At 31.7% G+C, this 19801-nt stretch overlaps 3 protein-coding genes and 1 long non-coding RNA gene across 6 annotated transcripts in view; 2 read left to right on the top strand and 2 right to left on the bottom strand.

Annotated features, from left to right (window-relative positions):
• Positions 1-40: 40 nt before the first annotated feature.
• Positions 41-19801, top strand: part of LOC114941375 (uncharacterized) — a 253570-nt gene continuing 233809 nt past the window's right edge. Inside the window, exons 1-4 of the mRNA XM_029316355.2 lie at positions 41-453; positions 9831-11474; positions 14046-14364; positions 14458-14639. Coding sequence (XP_029172188.2) covers positions 294-453; positions 9831-11474; positions 14046-14364; positions 14458-14639 — 2305 coding nt within the window. The 5' untranslated portion in view covers positions 41-293. The remainder of the gene's footprint in view (positions 454-9830; positions 11475-14045; positions 14365-14457; positions 14640-19801) is intronic.
• Positions 2863-4157, top strand: snRNP-U1-C (small ribonucleoprotein particle U1 subunit C). Its single transcript, XM_029316356.2, has one exon. The coding sequence runs from the start codon at positions 3018-3020 to the stop codon at positions 3543-3545; it is 528 nt and encodes a 175-aa protein (XP_029172189.2). The 5' UTR covers positions 2863-3017; the 3' UTR covers positions 3546-4157.
• On the bottom strand, positions 4641-9204 carry LOC114941372 (uncharacterized). 3 transcript variants are annotated; one of them, XM_029316348.2, is made up of 3 exons: positions 8994-9204; positions 6948-8651; positions 4641-6872 (listed from the first exon to the last, which is right to left on the bottom strand). In XM_029316348.2, exons 1-3 carry the CDS (start codon positions 9031-9033, stop codon positions 4864-4866), a joined length of 3753 nt encoding a protein of 1250 aa, XP_029172181.2. In that variant the 5' UTR covers positions 9034-9204; the 3' UTR covers positions 4641-4863. The 3 variants fall into 3 exon arrangements, with proteins under 3 accessions (XP_029172181.2, XP_029172182.2, XP_029172179.2); XM_029316349.2 differs by having other exon boundaries at positions 4641-8360; positions 8445-8651; XM_029316346.2 differs by having other exon boundaries at positions 4641-8651.
• LOC146721226 (uncharacterized) lies at positions 14390-15574 on the bottom strand. The gene is made up of 2 exons (XR_014925749.1): positions 15469-15574; positions 14390-14656 (listed from the first exon to the last, which is right to left on the bottom strand). It is a non-coding gene; the product is annotated as an uncharacterized LOC146721226 (long non-coding RNA).

Below are 19801 nucleotides of genomic sequence, written 5' to 3'. Positions count from 1 at the left end.
GACAGAAACGAGTAGAGACGATGTTATTGTTTAGGATGAGAGACAACAGTCGTGTCCTATGATATCAGTACGTATTGTTATATACATATGTTATTGTGTCGCTTTTCGAAATCTCTGTATTTCTCGCGATTTTTGCTTGAGAAATCGTGTAAGTAATTAAACCCGCAGTATTATTTCGATCGTTGCGTCGTGTTAATTATTACCGATTATTCGCGAGTGCGTGTTATGGCTGATAGATATATACATATATATATATCTCTGTTAGTGTATCTTTTTTTATTCGACTCGACAATATGTGTGATCCACACTTGAATAATAGTTCGATAGATGAAAGCAATGGGTACGTAAGATTCTTGTACAATGTACAATCATCGTATCCTGCTAACATGTATGATGCAGGTGGATATATGCCTAATGTATTACCAGTACATCCGCTGCCACAGCCTGATAACAGTAAGTACATTCAATTTATTGATGCAATCAGATATTGAGAGAGATTTAAGGATTTCCTAATAATTGCTGCAAGAGTTGATCGACTTTTCAACTAATACCCTAAATTATTTTTAAATAATTTTATATATTTTTTGTCAGATGAAAAGTCAGTTGTGAATATATAATATTTTATATGTATATATACACTACTTTCTATATTGTCTCTACTTATATATAATTGATTTAAATATATTCATATATTCTATTTATTTATATATTTGTGATTCAAATAAATTATTTATTTATAGAGAATTAAAAAAATAAAAACAAATTGTTAGGCATAAAAAAAAGCCTAAGATGAGCTAAATATTTTAGATATAGAATAAATTATTTTTAAATTCCTTTATGCTTATTTGAGCGTTTCCATCTTTTCTGGACCATATTTAAAACTATCTAATAAATATCTTAATAAATAAAAAATTAATATGCTGAAAATAAATCCACAAGAAAACCCAATATAAGGTTCAAAGTAAATATAGAGAAATTTTTTAATAATTTTGTTGTAGCTAAAATATATTATAATAACTCATCATTATTTATATCTGAATTATTTTGTATATATATTGGAGCTTTTTTGACTTATTAGTTTAAAAGTATAATTTTGAAACATTTCAAAAAAATTATATTAATAGAATTTAAAATAAATTAGTCAATATATTTATTATTGCATATGTTATATTCATTTTTCAGTAATTTTTTTTAGTATTTATATCTACATTTAAAATTTCACACAATACTCTCTTAAATTGTTTTCAGAATATTAAATAAATATAAATATAATTTTTGTGTGCTGCATCGATGCAAATCAGATTTCATCACAAAATTAATTTAAAATAATCAAAATCGAACATTAATTCATATTTTTATTTTTATTCATTATTTTCACTTTTATTATTATTAATTTATTTTTATTTTATGAATTATTCTTTCGTACAAATTTTATTATCAGATTCTTCATAAACGGAATTTCTATAAACGAGCACTAATTATTCCCCCATAATTTGGGGAATAAAAAATCCCTATATCGCATAGTTACTTGCATCGACATATAGAACGGACTGAGCATCGCGATGGGTAAGCGCGCGCCTGCTTTAGAGTGAGAAGTACTACATCTGAGGCCTATGTTTGTCTCTCTTTTTGCAGGGCCGTCTAAAAAAATTGCGGACCATGTGCATTTTTCTATGAAATGTGTAGTCAATAGATTTTTTTAGAATTTATTTATTTATTTATTTATTTACAATTTCTTTATGTGTTCTTTTTCTGGAACTCTGAAAATAATGATAATGTATTACTAGCTTTATATTGTATAATTCAATTATTATTATATTACAAAATATTTAAAATAATGTTCTAAATATCTCTTATTTGTAAAACGCATAATCTAACCTAACTTTTTATAATTTTACTTTACACAATTTTTATTACATACTATTACATATCTTAATTTTATTATATAATATATAATTTTAATATATATTTAACAAAACTATGCAAGTTACGTATATATAATATAATTATATACAGCTTTAAAACAATATGTTTAAAGAATGTGTTACAATAATGTCCTATAAAAAATACTTTTAATGTACTTACTTATGCATCTGTATATCCTTTTTATTTTTATCATACGTAATTTTGCACACAAAACACCTTAAAACCATTTTTTAATTTTTAAAGATAAAGATAAACGTTTCACGTTATTCCAAAGCGAGTAGGCGAAGGTGAGGTGTCAAAAATTTAATGCTATGTTACTGCTAGAATTCTGGAGGGGGACGAAATAACAAATCAGAAGCTTGCAAGAGAGACAAACATAGGCCTCAGATGTAGTACCTCTCACTCTAAAGCAGGCGCGCGTTTACATATCGCAATGCTCAGTCCATTCTATATGTCGATGGTTACTTGTTACTTCTATTTAGTAAAATATTTCGGACAAGTTCACAATTCTCATGTCAAAAAGAAAAAAAATGGCGTCTGCAATTCTGATTGGCCGCTCGCGTCCGACAAAATCGACCAATCCGCGCATCTCGTCGCTGTATTGTAAACTGTCAAAGAACATCACCGGTAATATATCAGATTTCATCACAAAATTAATTTAAAATAATCAAAATCGAACATCAATACATATTTTTATTTTTATTCATTATTTTCATTTTTATTATTATTAATTCATTTTTATTTTATGAATTATTCTTTCGTACAAATTTTACTTATCAAATTCTTCATAAACGAACACTAATTATTCACACTTAATTAATAATATAAAATATTTCGGACAAGTTTACAATTCTCCTGTAAAAAAGAAAAAAAAATGACGCCTGCAATTCTGATTGGCCGCTCGCGTCCGACAAAATTGACCAATCCGCGCATCTCGTCGCTTTATTGCGAACTGTCAAAGGGCACATCACCGGTAATAAACATAACCAAAAAGGCGTGAAAAAGTTTTTTCGCAAGCATAAAGAAAGTGATTTGAACCAAATAATATTATCGAAGAATCGTGTCGGAAGTCCAGGAGAGACTCAGCCCCGATGCCGAAGTACTACTGCGACTACTGCGACACGTATTTGACACATGATTCTCCGAGCGTCCGCAAGACCCACTGCCAGGGTCGCAAGCACAAGGACAACGTCAAGTACTTCTACCAGAAGTGGATGGAGGAGCAGGCGCAGCACCTCATCGACGCAACCACCGCCGCCTTCAAGGCCGGCAAGATCGCCTCGAATCCCTTCGCCGCGAACAAGGGCGCGGCAATCCCGCCTCCGCCGAACCTGGGCTCCAGCCTGGGCTCGCGATCAGGAGTCCCACCCCAGGGACCGCCAGGAATGATGCCGCCACCTGGTATGCACCCAGCTGGTCCCATGGGGCCTGGAGGACCGATGATGATGGGCCCTCATGGACCAATGCCACCTCCGATGATGGGAATGAGGCCACCTATGATGGGACCGATGGGCCCCATGGGTCCCATGATGGGTCCCATAGGTCCTATGGGGCACATGAGGCCCCCCATGAACGGACCACCTCCTCCTATGGTTGGACCGCCACCAATGAAGAAATAACAGTTGGAGGAGTCTTATTTTTTATGTATTTTCTTCTTGCGGCGATGGACTCTCTTGAGTTTTTATTGCGTGTCACTGAAATGGTTTTGCATAGAGAGATATGTCTGTATGCGTAGATTGTATTAAGAATTATGATTTAGTTCTCTGCGACTAGAAAGTTTGATCTATGTTGAATGAGATTTCGATAGTTTTCTTCAGGAAAAGTGAATGTAATGTCTCGATACTCTCTATACGGTATGCTCTACTCTACATCTGTCATTCACTACTCTGACATATGGAATTACTAGAATACAAATGTGAAATATATATAATTCTGAATCTTATAATTAGTTGTTTAACTATTCCAATTAGCAAATTCTTAATTCTGTTAATATATAAAATTATATAAAGCTTAATTATAAATAAATAATAAAATGACATTTTTTTGTATATTTAAAATTAATTAATATTTTATTTAAATTTTATACTAAAAGACACTTTTTTCATATTCAGGTTATAACAATAAAATTTAGTTATAAGTAAATCAAATAATAGTGACATATCTCAAACAATTGTATTGTCAGATATTATTTGTGAAAATATAAAATAAATATTCTTTCTGCATATTCAAAATTCAATCAGTTTAATATTTCATTTAAAGATGCGTTATATAAAGAAATTGTTTTTCATTGCTATGATAAATAATCTTTAATCATAAATAAATCAAATATTGATATTTTAATTGGATCAGTTATGTATTATTTGTGAAATACGAGAAATGTTCTTTTTCTGTAAAATTAATCAATTTAATATTTTATTTAAAGATATAATACTATAAAACGATTTTTATCATTATGACAAGTAACAATTATAATATAAATGTGGAAAATATATATTTTAAGATATTAATTTTATTATTATCTAAATTGGTATCATTAAGAAAACAAAAAATTGAGATAATTATTTAATATCTCATTCGAAATTGTAAACAATATGAAAAGATAATGGATTTATAATTACTATAGCAAATATTATGACTGTTTTGAAATGTCATTAATTTGATCAAAATATATGATTAAAATGAATGTAGTATATATGATTAAACAGTATGTAAGATATTTTTACAGTTATATATTATATACCTTTCCTTTCTCACAAAAACGTGGTCATTTGGCATCGTTTATGCATAAACAATTTTCTTTTATCCACATTTAAATCATTAAAATTGACATTAAAATTTACCCATAATCATCTTATGCCAGTCACAAATAATTTTACTTACTCAATATTGCAATATCCATGAATCAGAATGTATTGACATTTTTTATAACTATTATGTCTACATGTTTTTCCAAAATGTATTAATGTTCTTTTCATATTTCTTCCCAGAACGAATCATTTTTTTTATGTCATCGACATGTTTTTTCTGAATTGTTTTGTCGTTAATTTTCTTTTGCAGTTCATTTGCTGCTCTCGTTAAATGGGGTAGATTAAGCCTACGAACCTGACCTATGAGACTTAACGCATTGTGATATAAATAATTAACATCAGATATCCTTTGCGCTTTTGCAAGCTTTTTTGCAAGCTTTGGTATCGCTGTATTCTGCAAATCTTCAATTTTTAATTGTCGCCTAACTTTTTTTTTCTGTTTTTTCGAAAGATTACTCATATCTATCGTCCTGAGAGATGACATATATAAATCTTGAGGTTTTAATTTTCGCAGTTCTTCCTTCTCCTTTTCCACAAGAAATCTCGTATCCACCGTATTTAAATTCGGTTCGTTCATGAATGAATAATTGATGTCATTGCTTGTTGACAGTTGATTTGCGTTTTCGTTTTCTATTAAAATCGATACCGGTTCAATATAATTCAACGCCTCAATATTTGACGGCACAACAGAATCTTGTATCAGTATTACCTCATTCTCATTGCAATTTACGGTATCACCGACATTATCAATTAATACCTCACTTGTATCCTGCTGAATATTCATCACAGGGAGACTTTCTGGTTCATCCATTTTATTCTTCTGTTCTATTACCTGGGTCTGTGGCAAATTCTTCGACAGCCCTTCAGCGTGTGCCTTAAAGCGATTCAGCGTTTGGAACAACCCAATAGGTGTGTGAGGTACAAATAAACGATTGTAAAGCAGAGTGAACTTCAGATAAGAGGCATTGTCGAGTCTCGTAATCTTGTGATCCCATCTCTTAACATCGAGTCGCTTCATCTCCTCTTGAAACTCGATCACGTCAGCATTCGGTACAGGCTCAGTATTGACAATCATAAGGAGCCTGAGTTGTATACGCCACAACGTCTTACGCAAGCTTATATAAGAGCTTTTGCACAGTCCGACATTGTACCGGACCTGTACCAATTTGATTTTCAAGTCTTTTACTGTATTGTAGAGCCATTGTGGGTCATTTTGCTGGTTGCTTCTTATATGTTCAGTGTAATTTGTAAAGCTCATTTTTGTCAACTGTGGTAGCCTCGAATTCAGACAGTTAAACATCTTTGTAGGACTCATGGGCAGGGTCACGTCTATCCCATTATACTTCTCGTTGTCTGGCAGATTGATCCAGTGGAGCAGCAAGTTGTAGATCAGCTCTGCATAGTCCTTAATCGCAATCACCTGTATCACTATGGCTGAATTTTTCTTTTTCGGCCTATTTATAGTGCCTATTTTCACTTCGAATTCTATCGCCTTCTTACTCAGCGTCTTAAGAAATCTGGGCTCAATTCTGGAGTTTGGTAAAGTGTATGCCACAGCTTTCTTTCCATCGGCTGACAAATCCTTCTTCATTAATGCAAAGTCTCTCGTGATTATCCACCCGTTCTTGTGATTTTTGTTATGAAATTTACCAAAGGTATATATCACCTTGTCGAAATTAATCTCGTTCGGTATGAGCATCTTCTGTTCCTCCTCAAACTGAGGCAACTTATTTGCCGTAGAAGAAGCTTCCGAGTCTCCTTTTACTTCTAAATTGGACAGAGTTTCCTCCATCGGCGTCTCATTGGTTCCTTCATAATACTCCTTCACAGGTTGCTGAATAATTTTCGAGCTAGATGTCGCGTCGAACGATTTAATTTCCTCTTCGTAGAGATCCTCGGCGAAATTAATCGGGTACATAGGCCCGTTCGTGTAATTCGTGACCGCGGCGGGGGTCTGGTAGTGCTGGGACCAGCGATATTCCCTGCACGTGGAGGACTCGTGGCCGCGCTTGGTGCAATTGCAGCAGTGCAACGAGCCCGGTGGCTTTATCGCGTCACCCGGATTCTGCGGCAGGCTGGTCTGACTGGTGGTCTGATGGTACCGTCGCCAGAGATCCGGACACTGGGTGTGCTCGTGTCCTACCGAATGACACATGGTACAGTACAGGACACGACAGTGCTCGCAAGTCTTACGAAACGTGTTCTGTTGCTTACCGCATGTGAGGCAGAGTTTCTGCGGGCAGCGGAACACTACGTGGCCCTGCTTGCCGCATATGTAGCAGCAGGGCGTTTTACGCGACACCGGACAGTCGTAGTGTTGGTGACCGTCTCGGTGGCAAATGCTGCACTTGACGTTGAAGAATCGGTTGCGTTGCTTCATGGACGGGGACGGCATTAGGTCCTCGTCCAGGATCCTCCACAGTCGCGGATCCCGCGACATGCCCCGCTGCAGCTCGTCAACGTTGAAATTCTCCTGGCCGCGGGACGAGTCGTAGTGGACCTGCCTCAGCGCGGTCGACATCGTTTGGAAGTGCTCGTGTCTCTTGTCCTGTTCGCTGTTGTCGCTCTGTTGCGTAAGAGTTTGGTTGTTTGGTTGAACGACGCATTGTCGTTTTTGTTTAGGGTCCTCGGTTCTATTGTCGAATTGTCTCTTTCGCTCTGTCGTTGTGTCGCGATTACTGCAAGACGTCTCTTTATCTGTTAGGTTTTTGTTTTCGTTCCTTAAGTTGTATCTGGTCTGTTGCCGTTTTGTGTCTGAAAATACTGGATTTACAAATGTCTCTTGTTGAAAATTTGTGTTAGTTTCCTTAGATTTAGTTTGAGGTAGTTGCTGCGTAGAATTTTTATTTGTGTCTCTGGTTGATGTATTTGGCTTTGGATTTTTATTCAACTCCGCACTTCTGGCCAACTGTTTTATTTCTTGTATACTTTTTGCACCCTTCTGAACTATTGTACAATGTAAAACGATATCTTCTCCGATTTCTGGTGCACATGTATTTTTGGATTTTGTTGTATTCTTATTATGTAAAGATTTATCGGGACTCTTATTTTTAGGGGATGTATCTTGATGACTGCTTGATGTCCCTGTAATTTGACTCGTGATTGGAGTAATTTTTTCTGGAATTCGATTATCTATCTTTGAATTTGTATTGTTTTCCTCATCGGAATCCTGCAGATTTATAAGTAGTGGTTTTGGCTTCGGTGGAACTGGTATTTCCCAAATAGATCCTTCAGAGTCAGAGCTGTCAGAAGACTCTTTATCTTTCGTAAATTGTTTGACTAAGGACATCTCTTGTTTCATAGATTTTGAAAGGACATTGTACTTTGAATGTTTCGCTTCATTCAACAAAGCAGTATTTAAGGAACTCCCTTGATGCTTTCTTTTTCCTGGAAACTTTGTGCTTCTATGTTGGCTAGAAGATTTATTCTTCTGGGAAGAAATTTTCTTCCACTCTCTCTTTTCCTCTTTCGACGAAGAACTTTCTGTACTGCTATTAGAATCGTCTTCTTTATCTGTTACAAGATTTATCGCTTCTGACACTTTATCTGCGTTGGTCTGAACTTCAACCAATGGAGGACGATCAAGTGAATTCTCTGTATCTAATGTATCATCATACATCAATGAATCTATGATGGAAGTCACATTTGACAATTGAGCGTTTTGATTACAATGTTCATTCAATATTTTCTTAATTTTATTATTAGATATACCTCTAGCAGCTTCAGGTTCTGATAGCTGCTTGTCTTCAGGTTTTTTTCTCCGCATACTTTCAGAAGTTAGCTCGGCAATGCTATCAAACTGAATCGTTTTTGAAGAATCCAGACTTCCTGAACCATCCCCAACATTCGATCCATAATAGATTTCCGCGTATAATCGGGATTGCAAGTCGCTGTCATCGAAGTTGTCGGTTTTGTAATCTACACATAATAATTGTAATCGTAAAGTCAAATATAATAATAATAATACAAAGATGCGACAAAAAATTCCAATAAATGTGAACAATCTTTGTAATTAGATCTTTGTAAATATGTAATTTTTTGTTGCTTATTTCCCTTTGAATAAATTATTTTTTTCAAAGATACTGACATTGTTTATTAAGGAAATATAATTACCATTGTTAGTATATCAGCATCGTAAAAATCAGATATAATAATAATACAAAAGTATCAACAAATGCGAACGATCTTTGTAATTAAATCTTTGTAAATATGTAATCTTTTTCAATTTTATCATGTAATTTTTTTGTTGGTTATATTTACCTCTGAATAAGTTATTCTCTTCAAAGATATTTTCTGACATTGTTTATAAAGATTTTTGAGATAAATAAAGATGTACGAAAGAATTTTGTAATTCATCTAAATGATATAGCCAAATGTGGCAAAATAAAAATTTTATAACAAATTATATGTTACATATTACGTTACATGTGCCAGCAATAGTAGTTTCAATAGCAAAGGATCATAAATGGGGGCTAAAAAAATTCCCTAGAAAGCACATTCTTTTGTCCTAACCATAGAATTTACATTATAAAGATAGAGATCCTCTAGATAGAAATTCATCATTGAATGGGTCATTGAATAGGTTGTTTCTGATTGACTGCTGCTGCTGCAAAAAAGAGAAAGTTAATAACTAGAGATAGCTTTCGAAATCCTTGAAATTGTTTAAAACATTTAATTTTCATTTTTATAAAATAATTATAAGTTTTAACTAAAAAATTTCTTTTTATTTTAATGCAGAAATAAAGATATATAATGCTTACCTATATCTAATCTAATGTACATATATATATTATGTACCTTTTTATTTTTTGTCTAGATTCTTAAATTACGATTTTTTCTATATATTTATTATTTTATTCTTAATTAATTTATTTATTTATCATTATATAGAGATTTTATTTATACATTTTATCTCATCTTTATATTATATATATTATAATACGTTCTTCTTGTAGAAATATTGATATTAATATTGTGATATATTTATTATTGTTATATATTTTATAATATTTATATTTATTATTACATATATATATATTTTTTTTTATTTGACATTAGATTGTTGATTTATAAAGGCAAAATGTGTTTTTGTTAAAGGTTTTCTTCCAGTATTTGGACCACCTATGACTATTAATTATATGCAAGAATTTGAGAACATTGATAGAATAAATTATTCCTTTGATCAGTTCAGAGCGCAATGGGAGCAATGCAATTATGTTCCTGTAAATCATGAATTGTTCATACAACATCCAATTATGCCAATGACACCACAAAATACAATAAATATGGGGATTGAATTTCAAAAATTGGAAACTGAAGTTTCAAAATTTAATGGACTGAATAGTAATTGCAATATCAGTGAACCAATAGTTCAAAATATTCACATGGAGCACAATTATTCTTTTGTAAATCATACACCATATGTACCACACTTTCCAAAAACCAGACCACAAAATATAAATGTCAACAATGAATCTCAGAGTTCAAAACTAAGTAAAATTTTAAAAATTGATGGATCCAATCGTAATCATGATATCAGTAGTAAATCGATGGTTCAAATGGAGCATAATAATTTCTCTGTAAATCATTCACAGCATACATCATCACACTGTCCAATTACACAAACCACATTACAAAATACAATAAATGCTGAAATAAATAAATCTCAGAATTCGGAAGTTATTAAAGTTTCAAAAGTTAATAAAACCGATAATGATCTTGACAGAAATAAAATGATGCATAATGATCCTTTTGTAAATCATTCACAGCATACATCATCACACTGTCCAATTACACAAACCACATTACAAAATACAATAAATGCTGAAATAAATAAATCTCAGAATTTGGAAGTTATTAAAGTTTCAAAAGTTAATAAAACTGATAATGATCTTGATAGAAATAAAATGATGCATAATGATCCTTTTGTAAATCATTCACAGCATACATCATCACACTGTCCAATTACACAAACCAGATTACAAAATACAATAAGTGCTGAAATAAATAAATCTCAGAATTTGGAAGTTTCAAAAGTTGATAAAATCAATGATGATCTTGATAGCAATAAAAAGCATAATGATCCTTCTGTAAATCATTCACTGTACAATAAATCACACTTATTTATAAATGTTAAAATGAATGATCCTCAAAATTCGAATAAAAAGACTAAAGTTCATGTAGAAGTTAATGAATCTGATAGCAGACTTGATAAGAATAATTTGACGATTGAAATGAATCATAATGATGATCCATCTGTAAAGCGTGAACCATTCACACGTCATCCAATTACACAAATTGAATCACAAAGTACAAATGCTGAAATAAATAAATCTCAGAATTCGAAAATAAGTAAAGTTTCAGAAATTGACGTATTCGATTGCGATCTTGATATCGATGAACTGATAAAGATGGAAATGATGAAGTTTAATATGGTAAATCATGAACCGTTCATATCATGTAGTCATTCAATTACACGAATTGAACCAAAAGGTGCAATAAGTGATGAAATAAATAAATCTCAGAATTTGGAAATTAGTGGAGTTTCAGAAACTGATAGATCCGATAGCAATCTTGATATCAGTAAATTGAAGGTTCAAGTAAAGTATAATCTTTCTGTAAATAGTCCACCATTCATACCGCGTATTCCAAAGACACCAATTGGATTACATCTTGCTACCAGTAAATCGATGGTTCAAGCGAAGGACACAGAATCTCCATTTAAAAAAAATAAAATGCAAGGTAAGGTAAAAATTAAGGAAGTTTATTTATTGTTAGTCTTACTATATAAAATAAGATATTTAAAAATAAATTCAAAATCTTTCGACGTCCAACAAGTAATAAATATAATATCTCGTCTATGTGTAAACGGATTTATTGTACTAATAAAGAAAGAGAGGAAGATATTTTTTACTTAATTTTTATTTTTCTAAAAATATATTACTGTATTTAAATATTATTTTTAAATATCTTTAAATATTTCCTAATAGCGCACCATATATCCAAAAGGCATTTTGAGGATATCCGAAAATATCCAGAAGACATTCGAACATCCTTAGGATGTTCTCTGAACGTCTTTGGGATATGTGTGCTGTTAGGGTTATTTCTTATATTATTTTTAATTTTATTAAAAATGTATTATTTTTTGCACATTTAAAAGATTATATGTTTCAAATATTATACGATTTTCTAAAATATTTCAAATTCAAAGAAATATATATAATATAATTTTCGAAAAATAATAAAAGTTTAATGATATAGTGTATTTGTCCATCATAATTTTATATCTCTACATAAAATAACTATGATTCGCTGTTTTTTTCCAGTGCTTTGGATATTAACATTAGAAAATTTCTCTTATTAATAATACATAATAATATATATAATCTATCAAAATTTTTCGAATTTTATTTAAAAATGTTTTAAATTATATCATATATATATATATATATATATATATATATATAAATAATTTAATCATAATAATTTAAATTTTATCATAATATTTATTATAATATATACATATTGCAATATTGTGATAAATTCACGTTGTATTGTACTTCGATTCGATACTTCGATTCTTGAAGTATCGAATTTCGATTCGCAATTAGTAATGAACGTGGCGCGACGACTCAGAGAAGTCGCATTCGAATCGCTCCGTATTTCTTGCTTTAGTTGCGGTTTAATAGTGAATCTCGCGCGCGAATAATTATCGCAAGTGTATTTCTTAACGTGGTAGAAATCATTTTTCAAATAGTGGCACCTCTCGCAATCGTCATTACTGTGATTTTCGTATCGCTCTTTCGCAGGTTCGGAATTGATCGAATATCGCGTTATATCCTTTCTCCTTCGAAGTGCAAGAAAAGTGCACAAAAGTGCGACGGGTGCAAGCCGATCGCCAGGTATAGACAATTATTTATTAGCAGGGTTATTAATGATTTTTTAAACTAAGTTAAGTTAAAGTTAGGTCAAGAATAACATTTTTAAATTAATTAAAATATTAACTTTTTTTAAAATTTTTAACTATAATTAATTAATTATTACCCAACCTTGTATTTTAGTCTTCCCTCATTCCAGGTAGAACATAACTCATATAATGACGTCATCATTATTATATTTATTTCATGTTATGTATTTTTTTTAATTTTATGTCATATGTTATTTGTTATAAAAAAAAAGAAAAGTATTTATTTTAAGTAATTCGCTCGGAAATTTGAGTCGCTCGAACGAGAAGCGGCAGGGCGCCAACTCCTTTTCGCGTCAAGTTGGCGACCCTCGCGCGAATCGTTCCTCGGCGACGTCGGCTGCTTCGGCCAATCAGGCGGTTCCGTTTGGCGCACGATCGGTGCAGTTGATAAATGGAGGATTCGTGTTTGTCAAGGTAGTTTTGTTTACGCGAAAATTTTCACTCGGTAACAACTCCTCGCGCGTCCCGTTTGTGCTGAAGAGGTAGATGAAGGTACGTAATGACATTTTCCGCCCGAGCTGTCACTTTCGGCGCGCGCGCTCGCCTCTCCGGCCGCGAAAATCGCGCGAACGCGTCGACCCGTCGTCGCGGGCGAACGAACCCACTCGGCAGGACGAGTCGGTTGACGCGAAACAAATTCGCCGTCGTCCGGCGAAATTCGCGGCCCGAGCCGTTTCCTCGCGTTTCGCGCCAAAATCGCCGAATTTTCGCCGGCTCCGAGCGATCAGGATCGCGAAAACTCCCTCTCGCCCTCATAGGTTATGGGCTTGCACCTGGTGTATTTTCAGTAGGGAACGAGCGAATTTGTCTTATTTAATTTTTTATTTTTATTTTTATTTTTATTTTTCACGTGCTTGCGAATTTCGTAGACGTTCCTGTAATTTATACAGGATAGATTCCATGTACGCTGTTATATTTTCTGTTGTTTCTTTCATTGCGATCACTCAAGTACAGAGTTGAAGATTGTTTTAGTAATTGACTTGTTAACAGTGTTAAGCTTCAGTCAGCGATTGTATTGTACATCTGACATATGTACGTTTTTTCCTTTTCTCATTTTCTTGAATGCTGTGCATACATTTGAATAATTGCTCAAGAAATATTTATTGTTTGTCAACTCTTTTAGTCTCAGCCGATGAGGCATGTAAAACAGTGATTTATTATGATTTATTATGATTATTATAATTAATTATATTTGTATCATTTTGATATTTATGTGCAAGAGATAAAATGACTAGTTAGATAGATTGATTTTATATAACAGTATACTGATCCTATATATTTAAATTTGTCAAAAGTTTGTGAACGCAAAGTATTATTATTTTAACACTGTTTTGTGCCTTTTCCAGAATATCGTAACATGTCTCGCAATCACAAGGACAAGTATGAGAACTCCAACCCGCGCCGTATGTACACACTCATGTGCTCTGAGGACTATCAATCGGGGAAGAAATCTCATTGGTCGGAGTTGGAGATAACAGGCAGTATAAGAAACCTAAGCCCCAACTTGTGGCAAATGAGTCATCTGACGGCTTTGTATCTGAACGACAATAGTCTGCAGAGAGTGCCACCTGAGATTGGTCGTCTTGCCAATTTGCGCATTCTAGATCTCAGCAGCAATAAGCTGCGCAGCCTGCCTGCTGAACTGGGGGACCTTATCTACCTCAGGTAAGATAAAATAAAGAGAATTAAATTGAGTAAATTGTCCATAAATGTATTTTGTAGATTTTTCTTTATATACAATTTCTTATATTGTTTCAGGGAGTTGTTATTGAACCAAAACTACCTTCGTGTGTTACCGTACGAACTCGGGAAGTTGTTCCAATTACAAGTGCTTGGACTTCAAGGGAATCCACTTAGCAAGGATGTGTTGACGTTGTATGGAAATGGGGAGCCTGCAGGGACGAACAAGCTGCTGACGTACATGCTGGACAACTTAACAGGTAAGTGGAAAGATTTTCTGTTGAGAAGAAAGAATGTTGGAGATATTAGAATGTGTAGCTCTCAAAAACAATTTTCCTATTTTCTGCCAGGGAATCAATACATTTTCTTATTGATAATGAAATTTGCAAGAGTAACATGATGAAATAATTAAAAATTCACATGGAAAACTCTCATTTCATAGAGAACCAAAACTATTTTGTTAATTATTCATAATATAATTTATTCTTGAACAAAATAGTTACATTATTATTGTCTAGATAGACCATGACAAAGGGTAATTGTATATAGCGCCCTAATCAATATTAAATGATGTTTTCTATTTAAATTTGTAATCTTTTTCGAAATGTTTGTCGTGATTGTTATATTGTGTACATAAAAGGATAAAAAATAATAGAAGTATGTTAATTAAAAATTGTTTATTATACTTTATATGTATATATAACAATTTTTAAATACATTACAAATATATAATGATATAATTATTATTTATTATAATTATTATTTAATTATATTAATTAATTATATATTATAATAAATTATAATTATACACTTTATAGTTTTATATCGTTATAATTACACTATTAATAACATTACATATATATATATATGTTATTTTATTAATTAAATTATTATAATATATTATTATGATATACATATATTTAATGTATATAATATATAATATAATCATAAAATACTAGATTAAATGTATTAATGACTTAAGAATTTCTAATAACTCCTTTTCAGTTAGAAAATTAATTCTTACTGATCTCTTCAGAGAAAAATTCCTGACAGTCAAAACTATTAACGAGAAACTGTAGGCTCTTTCACCTTACGATAAATCATTGCAAAATAGAGAACGGACGGAGAGGAGATGTATTGCACGAAAAGACGGCTTCGATGCAACTGGTCCCCGATATTTTGCAATCCGACGAACGTAAATCGCGATACATAACAAAGTGGAGGAGACACCTGTAGGCGATACTCAAGTGACACGAACACAATGGGCACACTTAGGCCAATTATGGCGTAATTGTAGTCACGTTACTTCGGCGAAGTCGTGACGACGATGCCGCGCCGAGAGATTCCTCGTTGATACAATGCGCATAAATTTGTTTCCGGGACTTTTGGCTCCCACACAACACCATGGATTGCCAAATATGTCTATATAAATCATGATCGTATTCGATTTAATGGTTTCCGCGGAAAGTCTGTACAACGATTCGCAAATTCACATGCGACAAATTTGCATGCAATTTCATTCGAAGGATACGTACCTCATTAATCCATTTCCTTCCGCGATTTATTTTTTCTAACGAAAGAAATTGCTATAATAAAATTAGAGTTTATAATAAAATTGCATAACTAATGTTAAACGTTCTTAATTTAAGTTTTTACATTAAGTTTTTACACTTGCACAAATTAGAAGCTACAATATATATGTATTATAAATATATTTACGGAATTTATGCAAATTTGTGTAAAATTTTTAAAAAATTATTGATTCTTAAATTAAAAAGAGTCATTAATTATTTGTTGCTTTTATAATTGCCTCTTCAGGCTTAATATAATTCTGTGTTTGCAGTATAAAAAGATTTTCTGTCCAAAATATATTAATTTTGATACATTTTATAATATATTTATTTTTAATAATATATTTAAATGATAATTAAATGATAATTAAGAAAATTTTATAAATAAGAGTTATAGTAAAAGAAAGAAGATATCTAAAATATATCTATATATTATATTATGAGTTTCAATATATTTAATATAAGATTATACGTATTTAATTATTTAATTATTTTTTTCGATGCAAATATTCGCAATACTGAATTTTTGTACAGCTTTCCCGCAAATATTTTTCCACTTATACCTTTTCGCTTCTCTAATATACATTTTCTCATTTCATAGAGAAGAGAATAACATCAGGATATTTTTGTCCTTAAAAAAGGAAACACTCGACGAGGTGACGTGTACAAGACACATTCGACGTACTCTCCGGTAAAAATATAGATATGCTTTCCGCGTGATTTGAGATAAGAGGGTGACTCCGAAAGAGGGAAGAGAGGACGCGTTCGAAGAGATGAGGAAAAGAGAAAGAGGAGGACTTGAAAAGGATGATGAGCGGAAACATCCCGCTGATGCCCGCGACGCGACGGAGAGAAGCCGCGAAGGGGAAATGACGTGCAGAGTGCGGTGTGTTGTGGTATATCGAATAGTAAAAGTCCCGAGGAGAACAATGGATGAAACGGAATGGTACAGCCGAGACCTTTCAGGCGATCGGATAACTGCTAAAAATGCGCGCAACACAATAGATAGGAGCACGCCCTGCGACGGGAATCTCCTCTTTCTCTCTCTTTCTTCGACTGCAATTTGTTCTCCATGAACGTTCGTTCTCTATCGAGCGTAAATCCAAGAACCTCTGATCAGCCTACCCACTCATTCTACCCCTAAACACACCCATCCACCTGAGAAAGATTAACAAAGATCAAGCGGAATTATGTCTATCTGTTAATAATATTAGGTTTTTAAGGCACAGCAATTAAAAGAAATTTTTTATAAAAGCCTCCTTGATTTAAATATTTATAAGAGAAATTGCTGATTTTTTTGTCTCTTATTTCTCTAGAAAAAAATTAAAATTTTGTAGGAATATATGAGATATGAATGATATCATAGTACATAATAGATTACATTGAATGTCATGTAGATAAAATAAATAATTATTCTTTTACGCTGCAGGTTTAGAGTGCAAACAGAAATATATACACGAAAAATTTGTGTTTAATGGATATCACATGTTCCAAACGGTTCACAGAAATTTTTGTGTTAATTTAACATAATATGGACACGTCAAATGGAGATATAAATATTGTGTTAATATTTTAACACAAAGTAAATGCAAAACTTCAAATAATTTAAAATAAGTTTTGTGTAAAATTTACATAGTTTTTAATGTAAAAATTAACTAAAAATATGTTAATTTTAGATTTTATCATTTCTACTTATATTATAAAATAGAAAATCAACATTTTTTTCTGTAAATTTTAACAGATAATTCTTGTCACTAATAAAGCAGAACGTATTGTATAAAATTAAAAATAAATGCACATTTTGTGTTATTTTTACATCTTTTTTCAATTGTTTTAATAATTTAACATTTAAGTTTAATTAACACAATGTTAAATTAACACATGAATGTATTAAATATTTAACACAAAAATTTTAATGGAGACCGTTTTTAACAAGAAAATCTGTTAATAATATTAGGTTTTTTTAAAAGCACAGCAATTAAAAGAAACTCCATAAAAGCCTCTTTGATCTAAATATTTAGAACTGGAATTGCTGTTTTTTTTGCTTCTTATTTCTCTGGTAAAAAAAATTTTAATTTTGTAGGAACACATGACATGAATGATATCATGGTACACAATAGAATACATTGAATGACGTGTAGATAAAATAAATAATTATTCTCTTACGCTGCAGTTTTAAAGTGCAAACAGAAATATATATACATATACATATATATTGTTCTGAGATTCTTTGTTTAGGATTTTTCATAAATAAAATTTTTTATAAGTATCAAAGAATCTCAATGCAGATGGGAATCTACTGTGGTGAGAGAACTTGGAGTTGTTATTAAATTTAATTAAAATTGATTTAAATTATTATTGTATCATGTTTATTAAAATTAAATTATTATAAATTATATATTTATATATAATTTTAATGATATATTTATATTATAATTTTAAATTATTTATATATAATTTATGTTATTATTTATATTATTATAGTGTTATTTTGTATTATTTTTATATCATTATATATTATATATAAATTATATATTTAAATATGATTTATATATAATTTATATATAATTTAAATATAAAATAATAATAATACATTTATATATTTAAAAATTATTACATATGCATAAAGTATATTAAACAATTTTTATTAATATACATATTTTCCGTATTTTTTTCAAATCTGCAATATAATAATCATGACGTCTCGTTGTATATACATATACATATATTTACGGCTATATTTGGATGTTTGACAACATCCGTGTAATGAGTATGCTACCTTTTGGGAAGGAAACCAGGTCTCGCGTCAGCGGGCCGAGTGAAAGGGGTCTCGGGGCCCGAAAAAAGAGAAAAAAGTTCTTATCCGCGATTCACTCCGTCGCGTGCGTGCGGTGGCCCACTGAGCCATCTCATCCGTGTAATTACAGGAGGGGCCCGCTCCGGGACTCCTCCGTGTAATTGAGGACGAAACCGAGGGGAGAAAGTGAACCGTCGTCGCTCTTCGCGCATATACACCGACGCGGCATGATTCATGCGTTATTCGGCGCACACGCATCTGCGTTCACGCACGCAAGAAAAGACGGGCCCGGTAACTAGGGCATGACGAGGATGGCACCTGTCGCGATTGCACAAATCTTTTTCGCCGGCGCATCGCTCGCGCGTCGATTTTTTAATTGTTTTTTAATTATTTCTAGCGATTTTTTACACACTTGAAAAATTACTGTTAATTTTAACACAGATATTTTTATGGCAATTTAACAGTGTTAAATGGAGACACAAATATTGTGTTAATATTTTAACAGAAAATAAATGCAAAACTTCAGGTAATTTAAAATAAATTTTGTGTAAAATTAACATAGTTTTAATGTAAAAATATGTTAATTATAGATTTTATTATCTCCACTTATAAAATAAAAATTTTCCTACTGTGTATCTATTTGAACTATTATATTGTTTCGGATATAAGAAAATCTATATAATTATTTTAATGTTATTATAATAAGCTGCGCATTAGAAGATATATTCACAGAGAGAATTTTTTGTTATATTTTATCGTAAAATTTGCTACTATCACGTTTGGTAATAAGCCGAAAATTTATTATGCTGCATATTAAAATTATTATGATCGATTAAGTTGGATTGAAAAAATATTATGCTGCATTGTAAAATTTATATAAAATATTTTATATATATCACTTTTTTGGCATCTATATATGTTCTATTTAAAACACTTAAAGAATCATAAGTTTTTAATATATCTTAAAATCATTGAAATTTTACTATATATTTTAGCTATTTACTAATTATTAAAATTAATCAAACATTTTATATTTTATTGTGGTAGATATTAA

Source organism: Nylanderia fulva, unplaced genomic scaffold (genome assembly GCF_048542155.1).
Source record: "Nylanderia fulva isolate GAGA-0341 unplaced genomic scaffold, ASM4854215v1 Scaffold52, whole genome shotgun sequence".
In the NCBI taxonomy this organism is placed as follows: domain Eukaryota; kingdom Metazoa; phylum Arthropoda; class Insecta; order Hymenoptera; family Formicidae; genus Nylanderia; species Nylanderia fulva.
This window is presented reverse-complemented; position numbering and strand designations above follow the sequence as displayed.